This window comes from Thunnus maccoyii, chromosome 18, assembly GCF_910596095.1.
Source record: "Thunnus maccoyii chromosome 18, fThuMac1.1, whole genome shotgun sequence".
NCBI lineage: Eukaryota > Metazoa > Chordata > Actinopteri > Scombriformes > Scombridae > Thunnus > Thunnus maccoyii.
This window is the reverse complement of record NC_056550.1, coordinates 4,879,215-4,901,450: the sequence shown is the minus strand read 5'-3', so window position 1 is coordinate 4,901,450 and position 22,236 is coordinate 4,879,215. Positions and strand designations below refer to the sequence as shown.

The following is a 22,236-nucleotide window of genomic DNA, read 5'->3' as shown; positions in this document are numbered from 1 at the left end:
AAGAAGAAAAACATATTTTTGAGTGGATGGGGACTTTAAAGGTTTGGTTGTTATTGCTGTAAAACTTGTGAAAAGTCAAATGGATAATGGAAACCTTAAATAATGTAAAACCACACAACCATAGGGAATAATCAGATTACAAGGACAAGGGTAATATCTACAGAGCCAGACTAAACCTTTTTGAGACCCTCAGCGGAATTTGTTTTTCAGGCAACAAACAGCTGCTTAGATTGCTTGTTATGCCTCAGGTCAACTATGAGTCCCTTTATCAACCCTCATCATGATGAGAAATTAAATAACTGGCTGCAGTATCATTTCATAGAATTATATATTTTGTAGCAGGAAAGATGGGTGTTAGGATAGAGGAAAGGGGGTAAGAAAGGATGGGGTTAGGATTGAGGAAAGGGGGTAAGGAAGGATGGGGTTAGGATTGAGGAAAGGGGGTAAGGAAGGATGGGGTTAGGATAGAGGAAAGGGGGTAAGGAAGGATGGGGTTAGGATAGAGGAGAGGGGGTAAGGAAGGATGGGGTTAGGATAGAGGAGAGGGGGAAAGGAAGGATGGGGTTAGGATTGAGGAAAGGGGGTAAGGAAGGATGGGGTTAGGATTGAGGAAAGGGGGTAAGGAAGGATGGGGTTAGGATTGAGGAAAGGGGGTAAGGAAGGATGGGGTTAGGATAGAGGAAAGGGGGTAAGGAAGGATGGGGTTAGGATAGAGGAAAGGGGGTAAGGAAGGATGGGGTTAGGATAGAGGAGAGGGGGAAAGGAAGGATGGGGTTATGGTGTGTGGTGGTGATGTCAGGGAGCTACTGCTGTCCATGTTGACCAGCAGCAGCAGCCATCATGCCATCATGGATTTCAATTTTGTTGCTACGACGCCTCCAGAAGCCCCTCTTCTTCTTTTTCTTTTTCAAGGCAAGCTCCTGAAGCTGGATGTTTTGAATAATCAGGCGCTTTATCTCTTCGTTCGAGGTCTCTTCACGCTGGGTCAACTCTCTGATGGTCTGCTCCTTTAAATCGAGCCCTTCTTTGAAGCACTCTGCCATCTTGAGATGTTCCCTTCTCAAAACCTCCTCATGGAGAGTGGGTTTCTTTATAGGTTCTCTCTGTTTGAAACGCTGCTGTTGGAAAATGAGCTGTTTTTTGAAATTCACTTCCATCATGAGGACTTGCGTTCTAAAGGACTCCTCTTTCTTAGAGAGCTCCTGTTTGGAAAACTCCCTCTCCTCAGAGAGCTTGTTTTCATAGCTCTGCTTCCTCTCACTGAGCTCAAGATTGAAAGTCTCCTCCATCTTGGAGAGCTTCTTTGTGAAAGTCTCTTCCTTCTCGGAGAGCTCACATTTAAAGCTCTCCTCCTTCAGAGAGAGCTCCACCTTGAAACTCCTCTCCTTGGAGGCCAACTCCTGCTGGTAGCTTTTCTCCAGAGCCTCATGTTTGGTTTTCCAATCGTTTTTGCTCTGCTCAGCTTCCACTCTCTCTTTTACGAGGGCAGCTGTCTGAGCTTCCAGCATTTTTCTGAGCTCTGTGACCAGAAGTTCTGACTTTGCCAGCTCCTCCTTCAGCCCGCTCATCTCAGAGATCTGATCTTCTTTCTCTTTTAAAGTGTCAAGCATCTGCTGGCGCTCAGCTTTCATGTTTTTGATGGCACGTTTAGCTGCAGAGTTCTTCTTCTGCAGGCTTTTGTTTGCCCAAACCAGTGTCTCTTGTTTTTCTCTGAGACAGTCCATCTCCTTTGTAAGTCTTTCTATTATGAAGGACTGTTCCTCCATCTCCCTCCTAAAGTCCTGTTGAAAAATAGTGAGAATAATTTGTCAGGTTGGCACTATTTAGTGTTTCACTTACTCCTAGAGGTGTTCTGGTATTTATTTGACCAGGTTTTGAGACACTCATCTCTCTGACATTTCTTCCACCACCCTGATACAATAAAGGTGAATGGAATTTCATTTCTGGTTCTCTCCATATTGAAAAATCACATTTTCAAAAGCAACATTTCTCATCAGAAACAGAGTCCCTGTTGCTTAAAATAATCCTCAACACATGCTGTCAACAGTTTTCATGAAGAAAAACTGTTGTTTCCTTAGAAAGTAGTTAATAAAACTGTTAAAGAGTAAACTGCTCATTGTGTATTATTATGTGCATTATCTTAGTAACCCTAGTAATGAGGATGTTATTTCTTGAAAGAGATGTTGCAATTGTTTTGTTTTTTCTATACAGTACCAGTAAAAAGTTTGGAAACACCCTGCCATTCCCTTGAATGAGAAAGTGTGTCCAAAATTTTGACTGGTACTGTATGTATGTATATATCATTTTTCATTGTTCTACTCCCATCTGTTGTTTTGGGGTGATGGAAGAAATCTCAGAGGCAAATATTTGAAAACCTGAAAAACTAAAACCAAATCTATTAACATTGCTAGTTACAACTAGAGACCATTGTATTTGTTGAAGCTTTAGGAAAAATATGAATAAATTAAAGAAGATTAAGGGCCACATAAAATAAATATGAATATATTAAATATGTTAGATAAAATAAATAAATATAAATACATCACTCCACATATACTGACAATTGTAGATTGAAAATGAAATAAATCTGCAGCTGCTGGCATCAGTGCTGTAGCTTATTATGTGCAAACAATATATGATAATTAATACATTTAAACTGTAATTCTATTTTGTTCTCATTTGTGCTTATAAGTCCAAATGCAATAAATCCTAAATAAAGTTGTCATACAATATCCTTGAATAAATAAATAAATATAAAATTGGGTATGAAAAGTTGCTAATTGGTGTTTAAAAAAGCGCCCTACAATCTGCACATGTCTGTGTGTCTTTTTTCATTTAATTAATTCATTTTTATGGGTTATTTTTCCAGTTGTGTGCTCCCAGAGCAGCTGTTCTGAGTCTTTGATTCAGGTTAGGTTAGTGTCTCTTGATCAAGTTTTTACTGACAAATAAATATCTTACCTTTTTGGTTCTTAGATCTCTTTTCGCCATTTCTAAGATGCTGTTGTTGAAATTCTTCTCAGGGTAACAAACTGAATGAAGATATTTGGAAGTAGTTGATGATTTTTCTCCACTGATGAGGATACTTTCTCAGTTCGAGTGTTGAGTCCAAATGACTGTTGTGGCTGTGGGGAACTTATACTTTGTGTATGTATTCTAGAATTCTTCATGGAATGTAAATGTAAATCTTTAATCCATCACAAGATAGCATTCTATGAATGTGTGATGTCAATCATGCAGCCAAAAGGCCTGAATTAGTTTTACTGATGAAGTTAGTTGTACTAACATAAATGATCAGAGGCGAGAGAAACTACCCAGAGAATCACACAGAGTGAACAGGCTTTTGCTCTTGTCCTGCTGTTTGTCAACATGTCCTCATGTACAGTACACACCGCACCTAATGTATCTCCAATAAGTCTTCCTTTAATATTATCATCATATTTGAAAAATGTCATATTACAACAAGTACAGTGCCCATTCAAAACATGCCTGTTCAGAACAGGCCAGAAGTTGAACCATAGAAGCAGTTTATGGTCTTCCATTGGTTGAGTCTGCTGCCAATCAAATGTGTCTGCACTCCTACTGGCTAGTTTTACTGCCTCCACCTCTGTTTTTTTCTCCTGTGTATGCTCATTCTTCTCTCTCGGGCAGTTTAACTGAGCGTGTGCCTTTGTCCTGTTCAGCAAGTCAGAGCCCAGAAGCCCCGCCCTGCTGTGATGTGACAGTGTTTATATCAAACAGCCCATGCTGCACAGACACAGCTGAGTGGCTCGCTGTTTGCTTGTTCATTCAAACTTTATTAATATGAAATGTGTTGCATGTCCAAATTGCACCAAATTCGACACTGCATGCCCTTGAGTCCCCAGCAATACACCCGCCGAGTGTAAAGTTGATCAGATAAATGGTTCTCCAGATATGTAAAGGACACACATACATACAGACAGACAAAGATTTCTTGTTTTTTAGTTAGATGAACTGCAGTGTCCGTTCAAGACATGTCTGAGACATCCTGCAGTAAGTCTTGAACGTACATGCCAATTTTCATTCACAGTACACAGTTCAATGGTAGAGCTTAAGTCTTAAACTTTTTCATATCATTAACACTATGGATGAAAAAAACCCTATCAGCTGGACTACTGTACAGCACTTCTATCCTGTGTTTTGAAAAATGCTCTACAAAATATGGAAGTCTCACGACTTTGAAGAACGAGAATTGTAGCATGAAGAGTATTTGTATGAAGATTGTCTTCAGTAAATTAAGACACAGTCAATCTAGAAATAAAAATAGTTTTGGATGACTCATACAGTAGAAACCAGCATTACATGCTACTGTAGACAATTCTATCACCACAGTGTGGATGCAGCCTTTTCAAAACCAGCAACATCACCTCAAAGATAGCTGTCAATTTAAAAGCAAGACGTCTTTGTTCCACAGACATCGACTCATTTATGAAATAGGGATGTGCAGAGAGCCCAGTGTTAGTATTTGTATCTATATTTGTTGAGGCAGCAGAATTATTTATATTTGTATTTGTATTTGAATGAAAGTGGAAATAGGTGTAAAAATCCTGTTTTTGTTTTTATTACGCTTTTAATTTTAGGATATTAAGGTGTTCAAATAAGTGTTTATGAATAAACTATCTTACATAGGAAGTCCCCACACCAGTCCTCAAACTCAAGTCTCCCAGATCATAGATAACTGTACTGACTACTGAGCTAAACCAAGAGCATTACCAAAGTGCAGACAGACCTCTACTTGTTTATACACCCATAACACAGAGACAGCACAGTGTGTAATGTGCAGGGAAGAACTTCAAAGGCAATTCTTGTTTTGCACTTTTCAAAGAAGAAGGGGAACAACAGGTTATGGAGAGTCCCTTGGGAGCACTTTGCATGTGTCAGTAGCTCAGCTTTATCTCTGGGGAACATCCTCAACTCCGGGATTGATGTCCAAATAGGGAAATCTGTGTCATGTAGCAGGTGGATGTGACTCCCCTCATTGAGACCTGCTGATTGACGTAACAGCGGAGCAGAGGAGAGAGACTGAGATAGCGATGTAACCGGCCTGCATGCTGGTATTTGACATGTTTTTTTTTCCTCCCGCAAAACAAATAATTCTTAAAATATTTGCACAAAATAAATGTTTGTAAAAAAAAAAGAGAGTTTCTCACCTATCCACTTAGGCCCATACATGCTGTCCATCTGTGAAAACTGCAGTCAACTGCAGTAATGGGAAACATCCAGGTGTGTATACAGTAGTACTCATCATGGATGTTGGTATGCATGCAAACAAAAGCACACACATTGCTTTTTCTCTGCTCACTATATGTTCAGCTGCACAATTCTGACTTTCTCCCTGACTTGTTTTGTCCTGCTGCGTCCTCTAGAGGTGCAGCACTGCTACAACATCCAGAGGGAGTTTTGCCAAACATGCTCCACAAGATTAGGTAATAATGCAGGTTAGTGGTGCAAAATGTCTGACAAATGTGCACACTGTGAACCTGGAGCTTATTTTGGTAAAACTGTATTATACAGGTCCCTTAATTTTATAGTATTTTCTGAGAGTAATTTGCAGAAGCGTAACAGTTAATTTTAGGCAATTTTGCAATACATTTTGGTGCAATTTGGTACAAATTATGAGTAAAATGGAAAAAAGTTGCTTTATATGTGGATTAATACAGTATGTTGTCCTTAATTTGCAAAAAAAATCTTAGTAGATTTGATTCTTAACAATTCTTTAGAAAAGTGAGAATACTTACCTACTTGATTCCAAATATAATGACACTTTTACCAACTAAACCAACTGAACACTCTGTTTTTTCTTATAATTTCTAACAAATTGCATCATCCTCTCTGTGAAAGACCCTAAAAATGAAGCCTTACATCCTGGCAAATCACACAGAACATTTTCAGGAAATGAGGGGACCTACAATCTTAAGTGTTGCACTTATAATGTATATAACTGAGAAATAAAGATGAATATCTCTCAGCTCCATGAATTCACAGGGTTCTTTGTGACTAAGACACAAATACATGACTTTGTTGTTTTTGCTCAGATTTAGTCAAATATATCTAGAGCCTAGCATGTTATTTGACTGGAGAGATGGTTGAACTGGAATAAAACACGTATTTAGTAGAGAAGCAGCTGCTTGGAGCACATGCAGCTTTTATGGAAGAGAGTTCTGGCTGCTTTAATGAGATAAATGACCAATTATGCACATTGTTACTATTTTTCGACCTGATCATTCAGACACACATTCAAATAAAGAGACATATATTAATATGGACAATACAGTAATATAAAGACTGAAACCATTTTTTATAGCAGACTGGTAGAAAATGGATGCTGAGGATTCCATGGTTACCATGTTTGTCTCCAGGTGCATCATTTATATATGACCATCATTCAAAACACAAAACCTAACAGTCAATAAAATGTTTTCACAAGTTTCACTAGACGATTTCATAAAATAATCTTTTCTACTGAGGACTTCTCACACCCTGACAAGAACTAAAGACTCATAGAGATTGACAAAAGCAACAAAACAAACTTCCATTGTGGAAAATGTGAGATTTTAATGTCATTATTCTGGTTACCACACAGCAAATGTGCCGCCAGGTATTATTCCAGCACAGACAAACTGCACAGACTGTACCGATTGTACACTCTGCAGCTGCCACCTCAACCCGCAGGTTATAGCAGACAGCTGCGACCTAAAAGTCCACCATCACCTACAGCCTCTGCCAGAAACCTGCAGCCACTGCCTCCTCCTGTAGGTTCTGGCAGATAGCTGCGACCCAAACCTCTACCTACAGCTACAGCATCTGCCAGCAACCTTCAGCTGCCGCCTCCACCTGCAGGTTCTGGCAGACAGCCGCACCCTGAACCTCCACCTACAACCTCTGCCAGCAACTTGGGAAGATGCACATCAAAGCAAAATGTAATGTGAAATGGTAAAACCATGATGTCCTCTCTAGAAGGGCCCTTCTACAAGACAGGACTTAATATTAATTCATTCATTTTTAAATATAAGTAATCAAAATTAGATCCCTTTTATGCAAAAAACAAAAACTGAAACAAAACAACAAACAAACAAAAACAACAATGTATTCAGAATTTCTACAGCAGATTGTTATTCCTGGCTTTAAACTGCCTTCAGACCTTCATCTAGAGAAATAAAATGTTCACAGAAATGAACACGTTTTAGAGAATTTACCAGTTTTGGCAGTACTGAACTACGTAACCCATCATGCAATCCGCGGCACCGCACATGAACTTCCGGAGCACGAGGATAAAAGCAAGCTGAAATGTTTTGTTATTGTAGTCTTCTCCAACTTCAGCTAGTTTCATTTAACAAATCTGTCTAGACATATGTAGCTCTCTGTTTTCTAGCAGCGTTAGCACTACCAATGGACGCTTTGCACAGACACCGTTCACTTTATAAAGGAACGACGCCGCCATGGAAAGAAACATACCGAAAGGTGGAAATTACAACATTAACTCGTCAGCTAATGTTAGCTACCTGGCATGGCACGCTGCTAACTAGTTCTTATTACGGTTGTAATAACATTGTTCTTGTTTTTCTTCTGTTTCAACAGCGGTGTGTAGACAGGCTGAAAAACAGCCGGTCGAGGCTGCTGGACAGGTACCGTCAGATGGGAGAGAGCCCGCAGCGCTGCGGCTCCGGGGCCTCCATCATCGTCCAGGAGGTGATGGAGGAGGAATGGACCGCCCTGCAGTCAGAGAACCGGACACTGCCCTCGCTGTGGGGGCCAGAGGGCATGGCAGAGGTCGGCCTCTCTCCGTCTGTCCATGTCTCTCCCTCCCAAACCCTCAGCTTTTTCTTTCTTCCCCTTTTCTCCAAGTCTGTTTTCTTTCTTCCTAAGTCTCCTCACTTCCCTCTTGGTCTGTCTTTTGTTTTTCTCTGCTTTTCTTCTTGTGTTACTGTCACCCCTGTTAGATGTCTGGTCCCTGAGAGAGCCGCGCTTACCTGCAGATTGTACTACACCCATGAGAAAAACGTATAAATATTCAAAATAAATCTCTCTTCACATGGAACTAGGAGGAAAAACTGCACACTGTAATGAATCACTGAAAGAGAGCAAAGACTTTGGTTGCTGTCATCACCTGGAGCTGCCTTTTAGAGCTGAATTGTCTGTTGTTGTTTTTTTTCTTTTTTTTGTCAGATCCAAAATGAACGTTTGAGTTTTTTGAGTGATAAAGTGGAGGTTTGCTTTCTTTTAAACAGATGTTCAGTGTCATGAAAGAGTATGATGAGCTGGCAGTGCTGGAGGAAATCCAACAAGAGCTCATGTCTCAAGGTAATACATGTCTTAAATGCTTTTCCACCTAATGTGCTGACAGTAGATACTAAAATAAATGTCAGTTGAAATAAATAGAATCCACATATGACATACAGTGGTAATTTCAGAAAGACAATAGCAAGATATTTCTGCAGATGCAGTGGAAACAAGCATGTAGACACCTGTTGATATGAGCACCTACTAAGTCGTGTATGTTTTTTTTTTTTCTTTCTGCTTCAGAAATGTCTATTATTGAAGAATACGAGAAAAACCTGCTGTTTGAGCAGCAGTACATATCGTCTGTTGTGGAAGGGATGGAAGAGATGCATATTATTTGCCCCATATGTCACATGTGAGTCAAGAAATGACTGCTAGAACATATGACATCGATATTGTCTCCCATATTTATGTCCATTTATTGGTACCAATTTTCAAAATCAGTTGCAACATTCTTGAAATTGAAATACTTTGTGTCTCGCAGGAACAACTTGAATATCAACAGCCATTTCATCTCCTGCCCCTGCGGACTGTACATCAACACTAAGGTTTGTTTGTTAAACCCCAGCCTTTATAAAAATGAGGGTTTTTATTACAGTATCCTTCACTTTTATTTAGAAATCATAGTTATGGGATCATATTACCTCAGCAAAAGTTGTGAGAATGTTGTGTTTTCATCTTTTTTTTTTTTTTTTTTTAAGTGCCCGAGTCATAAACAACTATCTATCTATCTATCTATCTATCTATCTGATTCAGCATGACTTACACTTTTTGGGATATATTTTCTGTAATTTCCATAAATCCTCTTAGAAATCATATAAAAACAACACTCTTTATGCCAGAACCTGCCTGAGAATCATCACATTTTTTAGTTTTCTCGAGTATGAAAGTAATCCAGTGATAGTTGTCTGAACATGATATGGGTACAATGCAAACAGGAACTGATAGTAGCTAACTTGGCTTAATTTTGATGGAGGAAATTTGCCAAAATGTGAACAAACATAGGCAAAAAAAAAAAAAAACAGGGCTCAAGGAGCAGCTCAAAGACTCACATGGCAGCGTTCTACTTCTACTTTTCATCTGTTGTTCCAAAACTTGGAGGATGATTATCACCTAAACAGAAATGATTTCTATATTTCTGGAACAGTAACACATTCAGTCAATAAAAATGTTTTCATGGAAACTGTCTGGGAACATGTATTGGAAGTTCTGAGCAGTTCAGCTTATTCTAAAAATAACAATATATGACATGCTTGGCTAAGACATGTGATGATTCTGCCAAAAGCCTGTAAATAAAGGAAGAGAAACTCAAACATGAAAGCCGAGGGTTCAACTAGGTGAAGGTTTTGGCAGAAACGATGTAACGTTATATTCTCTGTCTTTAGAAACAGAACATCACCCCCGACGTCCTGCGACATCTTCTGGAGTCCAGGGTGTCGGAGCACATGGAGGACTGTCTCCACAACCCCGTCTTCTCTGTAGCTCCCAACACAGACGGCTCTCCCAACCTGATGATAAGCTGCAAGGTACAGCACCATCACTGTCAAGTAATTTATTTAAAAAGGAAAAAATCTGTTGCTGCTGCTGGAAACTTGAAATGCATAACTCCCTGTCACAGAGGATTTATTTACATAAGAGAATGAATGAATGAATCTGCACAGTAATAATAGCATCAGTTGCTGTTTGTGTTATTTGTCTTGGCACATCTCTCCTTCTTTGCCATCACAGGTTTGTTGTTGTTTACTCTTTTCAGGTTTGTGACTACCTGTCCATCGTCCTGTGAGTGACTTGACTCGAGGGATTGGATTTTGAGTTTTTTTTCGTGTTCTCTGTATGTTCTGTGAATAAAGCTATATTTTATATTTAATATGTAGATGTTGTGTTTTTCTTGTACTGTTTGTCGCCCCGCTCCATAAGTACCATCATACAGACATACACGTTGAAGCTCATCATTGTACTTTGACAAAGGATATTCACTGGAATTATAGAAAATTCAAGTTGCTTAAATGAACCCTGATGGTTCTGCTTCCATGAATCAACAGAAAACAGTGAAGACTTCCCAGACATGTCAGTGAAAATACTCAGAAAAAAAGAAAGGAAATGTGAAATGCTAAAAAATGAGAGAATTAAATATCTTCAATAAGTGCATAAATACAGGTGCTAAATGCCATGTAGTGCACATAGTGAGTTAAATTATCACTTTTTTGCATTTCACAGCTCCACTTCCATAACAGAAAAAGCTGAAACTGAACTTTATTTGGAGCTTGTGAATCTATGGTTTAGGGGTAATGTGCATGAACCCGAAGCTGTAGATTGGAGTGTCACACAGTTGTCGCTCTGTGCACCTTTTCCATTGTGTCTCTTAGTCATAGTAATCACCTCGATGAGAACTATAATTCAATCAATTTGGCTTGACATGAATGAATTTCACACATGTAACATGCACCTTAGCTGAAATAAAGGATGCATTTCTCTACAGCTAAATAAAACCACACCTCAGGTTTGTGTGTGGGATAAAATGTGTCACCAGCACATATTTATTGCTTTATTTGATATTCGTGCCATAAATTTCTTGGCATGTAAAAACCTAAATATAAAGCACAGAATAATAGTATGAAGAAACACAATGCTGAAAAACACATTAATAAGAAAGAGCTTGCTTAAAGAAATACTGCCTTGCTATTTGACTAAAAATATCAATGACACATTACTTCTAGCTTCTAACAGAAAATTGATCACTTAGCGATCACAAGCAGATCATGTAAAATGATTATTGAAGTCCTTGTAAACAGTTTAAAAGATAAAAATGCAGTTTCAGAGGTTCGTGCGCTTACAGGCAGGCAGGACTCGACACCGCCTGTTGGGGGCAGCAGAGTCCCGACGCTGTGAACGACCTGACCGGAAAACAAGCAGGCGGAGCCGGCGGAGCGGAGTGGAGCGAGGCAGGCAGAGGAAAGATGGCAGCCGCGGCAGTGGCTGAGTTTCAGAGAGCACAGTCTCTTCTTGGAACAGACCGGAATGCCTCTATCGATATCTTACATTCAATAGGTAAGTAGAGTCGACATTGCATGACACTAGAAGGACATTAATGTTGCGCTCAAACACTGCGGCTCTCAGTCAAACGTGGAGCGGTTGAGTTAGCCAGTTAGCAGCTAAGCTAAGTTAGCTAACCCAGCACTGGCCGTGTCTTTTTTCTCCGTGCTTGCACAGTGAGTCAGCAGCACTAGGCTAGCCGGGCTAGCAACGCACCGGCTCGCTTATCAGAGAAGCTAACGTTAGGCTACCCCGGCTCATTCATTTTGACAGGAACTTGGGTGACAGACGGCAAGTTAACGTTAGCAAGCAGTGAGCGTTGTTAGCAGCTATTCCTCGTCTTGTCAGTTGATGTCAGGCCGACAGTGACATTAATGTGGAACTGAGTTGGCTCACTTAACACCACACACTTTGTCACAGCGTCTTGCTAATGCTCATGTGCCGTGTGATGCTTTATGGCGACTATTAAAGCTTAGTTATGTAGCTGTCATCACCTTTTATTGTACAATTTGACAGCTCCAATATGTCACAGCTTCGCTAGCCACTTGGCTGCTTGCCATAATATCAGCTTGTTCGTGATATACCTTGACTTACGGCTAGTCTCTCGAGACAAAAGGAGAGTGTAACATCAGCATTTTCACTTTTGTATATCGCAGTGATTCATGTCAATACGGGTCATATTACATCATCATTATGTGTATGTGTGTGTTTTGTAGTGAAGCGGGACATCCAAGAGAGTGATGAGGAGGCGGTGCGTGTTAAAGAGCAGAGCATCCTGGAGCTGGGTGGGCTGCTGGCCAAGACAGGACAAGCTGCAGGTAACACAACATGCTGCTCATGTCTCAAAACACTTTTTGATTTGCGTTCACACAAAAGATTTAATGATTCAACCAATTCAACCACAAGTTTCTGTCAAGTCACATGGGTAAGACGTCTGAGGTTCTTGACTGAAAGAGGTTTTGGCACATTGATTTTATTGGAGGACTGTTCTTCTACTTACACATCTAGGAATGTAGTTGGGTTTTGCGGGTAAGACTTTGTTTATGAAATCGATCTTTAGTGGAGTACCTCTTTCATTTTTGAGGAATTCTGGTTTCTGTCTCTTGCCACTTGATCCAGGCCAGTGTTTAATTGTGAATACTCAGCAACTTTGATGCATCTGTCAATGTCTGACAAATCTAAATGTTAATTGTTCAACTCAGCTGCCCTCCTTGCTGAAAAAGCTCTTACTGCTGCAGCTTGCATGCAACAGATTTCCATAAAGTTCAATGTGTCAGTGAAACGAGTGGAAAAATCCTTCCCTGCTATACCTCATTAGAAGGGCGTTTTATAAGACTTGGTTACAAGATGGATTTCATGTCTTTTATGCAGACAGACTGCAATACCCTGAATATTATCTGACAACTTCATAAGTGTTCACCTTAGACATGCTGTTATTTTGACACATGCACATGAGAACAGAAGTAGTAAAGCATGCTGTAAAACCATAGTTTAATCAAAGTGCCTTTTAATATTGTTACTGAAACCATCAAGTTAATACTGGAATATTTCTATGTGTGTAAAAGTCATTTCCTGCAAGGAGTTTTTCACATTGACTGACAACACAATCCCTCCAACTGCTTTGTTTCAGCTGCAGGTGGTTTTACCATCAGTCTATATGGATAGAATTATAGAGGAAATGTTTGTAAAAGAGAGCATATCAAAGTTTGTTAGGAGACATCTGTGTGCCTGTATATAAAATATAGCAAATGATAATGCTAGGAAAGTATGAGCTGTTGGACATCCTGTGGGAAACCTGAGTTGCCTTTGGATGAGAAGTTTGTTCCTGCTTCACTTTTGGATCAGTGGAAATGCTGTAATTTTTGAAACAGAGGAACAAGAAGGAGGAATGATCTGTGTGAAAATGAACTGCAGTGATACAGTGTCTGAAAATCAATCCCTATTTGCTATGTAGTGCGCTATATTAACTTGAGTGTCCATTGCATGTACACTACTTTCTGCTAACAATCCCACAATGCAATGTTTTGTATTTTATATATGCAGATATTACAGGTGTCAGTGACGAGGCTAAATGATTCATTAGTGTCCAAAATCTCAATTTACTGCTCACTGTACAGTGAACTAGTGAGCTTCTATTTCATAGATAATAGTGAATTTGTGAATGAGGTAATGATTCTGACACAGCCCTGGTCTTTCAGCTGCCTGCTGGGCTGCAGACTCTACTCAACATTCAAGTTGCTGATCACACCTTCCAACCTTCCACTGAATCACCAGACAGCTGCCTCTAATGTTCCATACTGAAATATGAGAGTGATAAATTGATTGAAACTTCAGACTTGTCAGTGTGTTCTTTTAAATGTTTCCAATTTGAGTTGTTTGTGTCTTTGTTTAATAAAAAGATGACATTTTTTCATCCACCAGCCGTTGTGACAGATTGACCATGAACTTCTTTTTCTAAGCTGCCCCCCAAAACTCAGCTGCTTTCCATCTATACTTCTAATCTGCTCTGTTCTTTTCCCCTCCCACTCTCAGAGCTCGGGGGTCTGCTAAAATATGTGCGCCCCTTCCTCAATTCCATCTCCAAGGCTAAGGCAGCCCGGCTGGTCCGTTCCCTGCTGGACCTGTTCCTGGACATGGAGGCCGCCACGGGTCAGGAGGTAGAGCTCTGCCTGGAGTGCATAGAGTGGGCCAAGGCTGAGAAGAGGACATTCCTCAGACAGGCACTAGAGGTGAGACTTCTATGTGAACATACAAGTGTCGTCTCCGCTCATCCACTTACACTGCTGACCAGCTCAGAATAAATATTGACAGTGTTGTTCATCCATCAAGCTGAGGGCCACACAGACGCATAGAGCAGTCAACAAATCACATTTTTGGAGAATGTGGAAAAAAATAGAAACGTCTGCACACTTACTCCAAGCCCCAAAATTAAATCAGAGAGGGCAATGTTTCAATCCTACTTGGATCTGCTGTATGTCAGGTCAAAATGTTTATTGATGTGTGTATAATTACTCTCCTTCAACATTTCTTTAAAAAAAAAAAAAGCTTTTTCTTTAGTAAGATAGTCACCTGTGTTAAGGAGGAAGAGGGAAAATCACAAAATCTGACGTGTAGCATTAGCCTAAGGTGCATTACAAACTCCTGAAAAAGTTTGTGTATGAATATGATGATGCTCATTCATCATGAGCTTCAAATTGTCATGCAAGTGAAGGTCATCTAATCTGCAGCTACTACAGTGAAATCACTCATCAGTGAACAGAACAAGAGTCAATATGCAGAGTAGCTCCCAGTTTTCGACTGAGCCCAGTTGTGTTCATATGAACATGGTGTTATTAAAAAAGCAGATATATGTTCAGTGTGTCTTTCCCAGGTAAACAATGGCTCATGCATATTTTTATGTCATACATTTGTTGTTTATGGGCAGACTCCTAAACAAGTTGTGGACTCTGACCCTGACATGGTTGTTTTTCTCCTCTCTTCCTCAGGCTCGTCTTATCTCACTGTATTTCGACACAAAGTGCTACCAGGAGGCACTACAACTTGGTGAGTGTCCAGTCTCCAGGAGTTGGTCTTTTTGAGTTGCTTTAACAATTGACCGTTTGCAAAGCCCCGCTCCCCTTAGTTAGTTTTGCTACACCCGTCAAACTTTCCATTCTAGCACAGCACATATGAAATTTAAAATGATAACGAAGATGAAATTCAAACTTGTCAGTTTTTTTTATTTTATACAGAAAGAAGCCAAAGCAGGGTAAGTAAAACTCTGAGAATTGTTTAAAAATAGGGATGTCAGTTACGGGTAATTTTGCTTTCGATAGACTGACACCCGTTAACTGGTAACTAACTGTTTAATTTTTAAGAAAAGTTGTGATGTAGCTTTCATTTGTGAGAGCCGTCCAGCAGTCAGTGTTCAGAGCTAGCTCGTCAGCCCTGGTTAGCTTGACTTTTAGCTCATCCTTCTTCTCCTCAAAGTGTTTTCAGTGCCTTTAGTCACAGTAGCTCTCGATCGCATGACGTACTTCAGCTTGAGGTGCTGAACTAGCTCTTTCAATCCCTCGCCTTCTACCACATTGATTGGCAGCATATCAGTCTCAATAATTTAGCACACCAACTGGGTGATGGCCTTGGACCGGCACACATCACACTTTCTCCCCCTCTCTTCTGCCAGCCAGCCTCGGACATGGCAGCTGGGTGCTTGTTCTTAATGTGGTACAGCATAGTGCTAGTACCGTACTGGGCCGAATATAAGGCGACCCTGGTAATAAGACGACCCCACACTCCATTTCCAACAACTGTTTTTGGGAAAATATGGTATAACATTACTTTTGAAATATAACTTACATCATAGTATAGTTACATACTCACACATGCTCCTCTTGGAAGCAGTCAAAAATGATTTTCTCTGGCAGTTAGCATTCATACAACTGCCTGTTTGTGTTTTTGAGCTCCTTATCATCTGTCACAGTGTTATTTGGCAGCTTGACATATTCCGTTTCTGCAGTAGAGAAGTTGGAAGACGTTTTGGACTTGTTTTCACTCGCCATGAATTATTTCCTCCGTGGCAGAAAAACACGTTACACAAGGCTTCAGAAACTCCTGCAAGTTAAACTGGACTAATGAAACACTTTTAGGGCTGACTGACTCTAACACACTCACTATAAACAGACTTTAAGATACTCACTAGCCTAGCAACATTAATGCTACAAACAACCAATAATGCAACACTCTGAGTAGGAGTCAGTTTTTCACCGGTACTTTATCCATTCAAAAAGAATATCTGATTTTGCAATGTGAATATGTAACTGTTTAGCCATCAGTGGAATGTGTATGCAAATTAACCTATAGACTGATATGTGTAATTGGTCAAAAATATTCCTGGAAGTTAACCGATAAAAAGACCGTTGACATCCCTAGTTGAAAACTGCATTTCCAGCTGACTAAAGTTACAGCACCCTCACCAGCTGATGATATATGTAGAGGATAATAGAAATAAAGGAACAGCCTTGTGTATTGCAGGGTAGAGCAAATTAGTTCTAGTATTATGAATAATGTTATTTGTTCTAACATAAGCCCTGGATGGTTTGGATGCTTACTGTAGAAAATATACTTGGACAAACACACAGTGATTAGATTTATGCTGTAATGTTTGTATTTACTTTTACAAAGTTACTGTTGGACAAAGCTGCTAATGTAACTCGAAACTCTGATGTAGCATCTTTGCTCCCACACAGTGGATGCACAAGACTTTAAGAGATATTTCTCTAATGTAACCTGTAACCCCACATAATAATGTGGTTAGCCAAATAATATTCCCTTTACCTTCAGAATATGCCTTACTCTAAATAGTAGCCAGACATGCTAACGTTTGCAGCTTACTTCAGAGCAGAAAAACACACAGTGTAATCCATTCATTACACTTTTGCACCCTCTAATTATTGAGACTATTGAGATACCGAGTATTTCTCTTACTTCAGCCCCATGCACACTGCTCCAACATGCAGGGCAGTCCAAAGCTTGACAGGTCTGCCATGCCTAGTTACTGTAGCTAAGCTATGATTGGACCATTTCTGTTCCGGGGCGGGATTTAGTTAATGGTCAATTAAAGAATGTAATGTACCATCCAAATTAAGTTCTACACCTGACTTTAAAGGTAAAGTTTGATAGTTCTTTCATTTTTCTAACGGGGTAAGTTTTACACCTAGTTCCACTAATTAAAAGTAGTGAAAGCATTGCGTTGACCTCACACTTCCTTGCCTCTCCAGGCTCCCAGTTGCTGCAGGAGCTGAAGAAGATGGATGACAAGGCTCTGCTGGTGGAGGTTCAGCTGCTGGAGAGTAAGACATACCACGCGCTCAGTAACCTGCCCAAGGCCCGCGCCGCCCTAACCTCTGCCAGGACAACCGCCAACGCCATCTACTGCCCACCCAAACTACAAGCAGCTTTAGACATGCAGTCAGGTACAAAGCAGGACAAACATTTACACATAAACCAGACAGAATAAACTTTTGCAGAGGTAGATGTATCCAACAACTTTATATCCAAAACTGTTAGATAACCAAATATCCTGCTCCATCATGAGTCACGCAGAAGAAAACTGTAGTTGCTATTTTCTGTCCAACATTGCAGTCCACCTGACATTAATGTGTGTGTTTGGATGTGTTTCCAGGGATCATTCACGCAGCGGAGGAGAAAGACTGGAAGACGGCGTACTCCTACTTCTATGAGGCCTTCGAGGGCTACGATTCCATCGACAGCCCCCGAGCCATCACAGCCCTCAAATACATGCTGCTCTGCAAAATCATGCTCAACGCGTAAGTTGTATACTACTCAGACACATGACTGTCAGCTCATCCCTGACTGTACACACAGGCCTGCACAGTTCTTTTACTGAGCCATTATAGTGAATCATTTTACTTCCACAGCCATTAATCATAGAATATTAGATTGAAGATGTCAATAGCTGAAGATAGTTTGTATAATGTTAATAAAAGTTGCCAAAATGCAGTAATGCCATATGTTGCTGTTCACAGTCAGGATGAATTAGATCATATCTGAGTTTGGCAACACATGCTTGAGTTTTATTGCCGCTTGTGATATAGATTAGCATTGCTTCAGTCCAGGTGGAGGATTTTTTTTTTTCCTCTGGGGGAAGACCCAGAATGTGTCTTTTCCTAGTGTGTCTGATGATGATGATGATGATGATGATGATGATGATGTATATTGTTTGTGTTTCAGGCCAGAGGATGTCCAGGCCCTCATCAGCGGCAAGCTAGCCCTGCGGTACGCAGGCAGACAGGTATGACTCTTCCTTCCTAAGAATTTCAATTTTATGTCTGATTTCAACTCAAGTGACCACTTGTTAAACCTCTCCCACCAACAGTGAGAGAAGTTTAACAAGAGAACTTTAAAGAGTTTGGAGGGCCTTTTTCTTTTCCTTTCCAAAAATCTCGACAACATTAGAGCAAAATAACAGTCTGATCTTACATGTTTCCTTATACTGATAATACTAGGACAAACTAGCTCTACACTATGCATGACAGGCGTAGCAACAGTAACTAAGGACAGCAGGGTTTAACGAACAGTCAATTTAAATTTTATTTTATTAAATGATTGGTCTTTGCTGGATTGTCTGTATTTATTTATTTACATATTTGTGTATACAGTACAGCATTGTTCAGTCTCTCTCAGTAAAAGTTGTTCATCCACTTTACCAATTATAACCTTTTACTCATTTTCTTTCTCTACAGACAGACTCACTGAAATGTGTGGCACAAGCCAGCAAGAACCGGTCGCTCGCAGACTTTGAAAAGGTTTGTGTCTAGAGTTTGATGCTGTAGATGTTGTCGGGACTGTGGACAAACTATATTATGTTGCAACAACATTATGAATGAAACTGCTGTGATTGGAACCCAGACTCTGTGTTTGATGTGTGGATAATGCCTGCCATTGTGATTAAAATATCCTGTTCTCACCCCCCCCAAGGCACTAACAGAGTACAAAGCAGAGCTGAGGGATGACCCCATCATCAGCACCCATCTGACCAAGCTGTATGACAACCTGCTGGAGCAGAACCTCATCAGAGTCATCGAACCTTTCTCCAGGGTCCAGGTAATCCTCTTAATATCTGTTAGATCAGAGAGGTACAGGTGCTCATCCAGGATAAGGAGAATTTCTACAGTGTCTGGTGGTGGATCAAATAAACAGAACTACATGCATGAAAGCAACCAAATTTTTGTCAACCTTTTCTTTAACTCATACTTGTGTTCATTTAGCTTGTACCTGCTTTTGTAGAAAAAAGGAAGTCTCAACAAAATAAGGAATTGAAACAAATAATCGTCATTTGTGGTGTTTGTGGTGTTCTTGGTCTACAAGTATGTAGACACACTCTTGGTCTACAAGTATGTAGTCCAAGAACACTCCTTAAAATGAGTCTAATCAGTGTGCACGTCTTTCTTTTCTTGAACAGATAGCACACATTTCCTCCCTCATCAAACTCTCCAAGGTAAGGTTTTGCTTATTTTGGTCGGTGTTTCACTTTCATTACACAGGAGCCGCCAATTTTCAAAAAACTGTCAGTTGTTTACACTGAATTCCCCATAATCTGATGGTGTCTGCCTTGCAGGGAGACGTAGAGAGGAAATTATCGCAGATGATTCTGGACAAGAAGTTTCACGGTATGTCTGCAGCTCTCTTAGCAAACCACAACAGGCTTTCTGCGCACATGAAGAGATAAATATTAGTGTCTCTTTATACAAAGTGTGTTTTAGGGTTGTTTCCTGCAGTCGGATCAGATTTACACTCACTCTAATCAAACTGTGTTTAGAGTTTTCTAATTTGCCTGGAAGACGACAGATGTTTTGTTGAAGTTACTTTGAATTGCTGTGATCTCTCCTGCTGACAGGAACTATACTAAATGAGAGAACCGCCTTCAATAGCTTTTCACAGTTTGTCTCTCCGTTGCCTTCTCCTTATCATCCCTCACCCGTCCCACCCGACAGGTATTTTGGACCAAGGCGAAGGTGTACTGATCGTCTTTGAAGAGCCGGTGGTGGACAAGACGTACGAGGCGGCCCTGGAGACCATTCAGAACATGAGCAAAGTGGTCGACTCGCTCTACAACAAAGCCAAGAAGCTAACATAAGGTCAGCCACCAGTACAACTGATAATGTTGGTGTGTGTGTGTGATAAATCAATAAATGACACGGTGTAGTTTATGATGTGATTATTGTACACGGCGACTTTGTTTCGGTTTAGAGCTGCAATGACTAGACGATCATTCTGTTCTTTTAATACCATGAAAACACAACCACTGCAGTTCATTGCAGAGCTGAAACTATTTATGCTTTATCAGTCATTTGAAAGGAAATTGATCAGTAACAATTTGGATAATCCATACTATTGTTTTAATTTATTTGTCAAACAAAAATGCCAAACACCAGCTTGTAGTTCCAGCTTGTTCTGTATGGAATATCTTGGGTTTTGAACTGTTGGTCGACAAAACATCTAAAAGTGTGACATTTTTCACATTTTTTTTTTGGCATTTTATAGATGAGGCAATTAGTTAAAAAATGATCATTGATAGATTAATCCAGTGGTTTTAATCCGCTGCTGAAAACAGTCTCCAACAAATACTCTATTTCCTTTAGTTTGCTAAAATCTACAGCGCCCAGTAACACCAGCCTTACATGTAAAACATGTGTTCATTTCCTTCAATCTGCTTTTCGTCTTCAGAGAGAGTGAGAGCATCAGTCCTCCTGTCTGGAGTGACGCGGGCCAGTCAGACCTCCGTCAATCGCTCACTTCAACCTGGGAGGGAAGAGGGGAGGAGGACGAGGAGATTACAAACACTTAACAACCCAGCAAGCAAATAAACCAGCTGACCTACTGAAGACTCAACAGAACAACCTAACTGACGGGACGGACACACCGCTCCTCCTAGTCCTCCCTCAGCCCTCTGCTCTCCCTCCTTCCTGTCACTGTCTCCTCCTTCCAATCTGACTGGGGTTGATCTGACACAAAGTGCTCCTCCCTATGGACAAATCCAGGCACTGCGCCCCTCCTCTCTTCTCTTCTCCCACCACTGGTTTCTACTGTATGTAAAATTGGACAAGCCTCCCTTTCCCCCCCTTTTTTTCCCCCCCTCTGTTTCTCTCTGCGCTGGCCATCAGGGAATCTTGTAAAATAACAATAAAGAATACATATACAGTACTTATACATACATGTATTATAAAAAAGAAAAAAAAACATGCTCGGTCTGTTCTAGAGTGTAACCGGGGGTAAAGATGGGTCGGTTGGATTCTACCTGTTCTGTTCAATTTGCCAACTTGCCCCGAAACTTAAATGTTTGAATTTCTCCCCATTTTCTGCGCCTGCAAAGAATGGATCCGCAGTTAGTTTAGGTCACCAGAGGAATGGTTTTGAAAAACGCCCCTTCTTCTCTTTCACACTCATTCACAAGACATTCTGGGATTTGTGGACCATACAGGGAATTTACTCTTGTGTCCACGCGGGACCATTCCATAAGAAGAGGAGGACATCCATCGACACGTCTGGATCGTGTTCCAACGTCTCCTACATCCCCTCCTCCCCCTCCCTCTCTTCTTTCCCCACCCTTCCCCCCCTTGCACTCCCACTTCCTGTTTGTATATAACATTGCCAAGCGCCTCTGTTCATCCAAGGCCTGATGTATTTACACTGTCCCCCTTTTTTTATAATGCGTAAGAACAGAATAAACCTCGCCACAGAGAGCTTGGTCAGTCACACAAAGTGCTTTTGATGCTCTTGTCTGAACGTGACTGGAGAGAGAACTCTGCATTCTGAGATGTGATGGGTGGTTGTGCAGAAAAGGGCGGGTTTGCTGGAGAAAATCAAGCTGTATATTTCTGGGAACTTAATTTTGCAAGGACTTTGAGGGTTTACCATATGTGACATATAGAAAGACAAATGCTAATAAAAAAAAATTAAACCTGCAAGTTTGTGTGATTTTAGGATCCCTGAAATGGAAACGTGTTAGATGTTTTTCCTCTTTGGTTCATTAAGCTCCTTTCTGCTTATTATGTTTGGCCCATTTGAGATTTCATTATTTCAGTGAATCTATTAGCAGTTTATGTTAAATGCCTGCATTACTTGAGACAAAATATTTTATACAACGAAAGTGTTAAAATACCCCGGACAGCTTGTACTTGATCAGAGGTGGCCTCCTGAGGGGAGCAGTAAGGAGTTCTAGTTTACTGTGTTACAGGTACTTAAGTAATTCCTACGTAAATTGTACTTGTTGGAGTAGTTTTAATGCAACCTACTTTCACTCTTACTGAATTATATTTTTAGAGAGAAATATACTTGTAAGTTGCATTTGGATGCACATTACTTTCATTAAGGGACTGCAGGAAAATTATTTTCAGAGAG

At 40.4% G+C, this 22,236-nt stretch overlaps 3 protein-coding genes across 3 annotated transcripts; 2 read left to right on the top strand and 1 right to left on the bottom strand.

Annotated features, from left to right (window-relative positions):
* Positions 1–309: 309 nt before the first annotated feature.
* LOC121884582 (trichohyalin-like) lies at positions 310–3,136 on the bottom strand. The gene is made up of 2 exons (XM_042393440.1): positions 2,962–3,136; positions 310–1,781 (listed from the first exon to the last, which is right to left on the bottom strand). Exons 1-2 carry the CDS (start codon positions 2,989–2,991, stop codon positions 804–806), a joined length of 1,008 nt encoding a protein of 335 aa, XP_042249374.1. The 5' UTR covers positions 2,992–3,136; the 3' UTR covers positions 310–803.
* A 4,141-nt stretch (positions 3,137–7,277) lies between these two features.
* On the top strand, positions 7,278–10,168 carry rpain (RPA interacting protein). Its single transcript, XM_042392996.1, has 7 exons — positions 7,278–7,482; positions 7,600–7,791; positions 8,250–8,322; positions 8,545–8,656; positions 8,786–8,849; positions 9,687–9,827; positions 10,055–10,168. Exons 1-7 carry the CDS (start codon positions 7,411–7,413, stop codon positions 10,082–10,084), a joined length of 684 nt encoding a protein of 227 aa, XP_042248930.1. The 5' UTR covers positions 7,278–7,410; the 3' UTR covers positions 10,085–10,168.
* A 1,040-nt stretch (positions 10,169–11,208) lies between these two features.
* LOC121884750 (26S proteasome non-ATPase regulatory subunit 11A) lies at positions 11,209–21,800 on the top strand. The gene is made up of 13 exons (XM_042393730.1): positions 11,209–11,349; positions 12,051–12,152; positions 13,867–14,063; positions 14,820–14,877; positions 17,094–17,288; positions 17,498–17,642; positions 18,067–18,127; positions 18,579–18,641; positions 18,814–18,939; positions 19,298–19,333; positions 19,454–19,505; positions 19,830–19,973; positions 20,563–21,800. The coding sequence occupies exons 1-12, from the start codon at positions 11,259–11,261 to the stop codon at positions 19,970–19,972; spliced, it is 1,269 nt and encodes a 422-aa protein (XP_042249664.1). The 5' UTR covers positions 11,209–11,258; the 3' UTR covers position 19,973; positions 20,563–21,800.
* Positions 21,801–22,236: the final 436 nt, after the last annotated feature.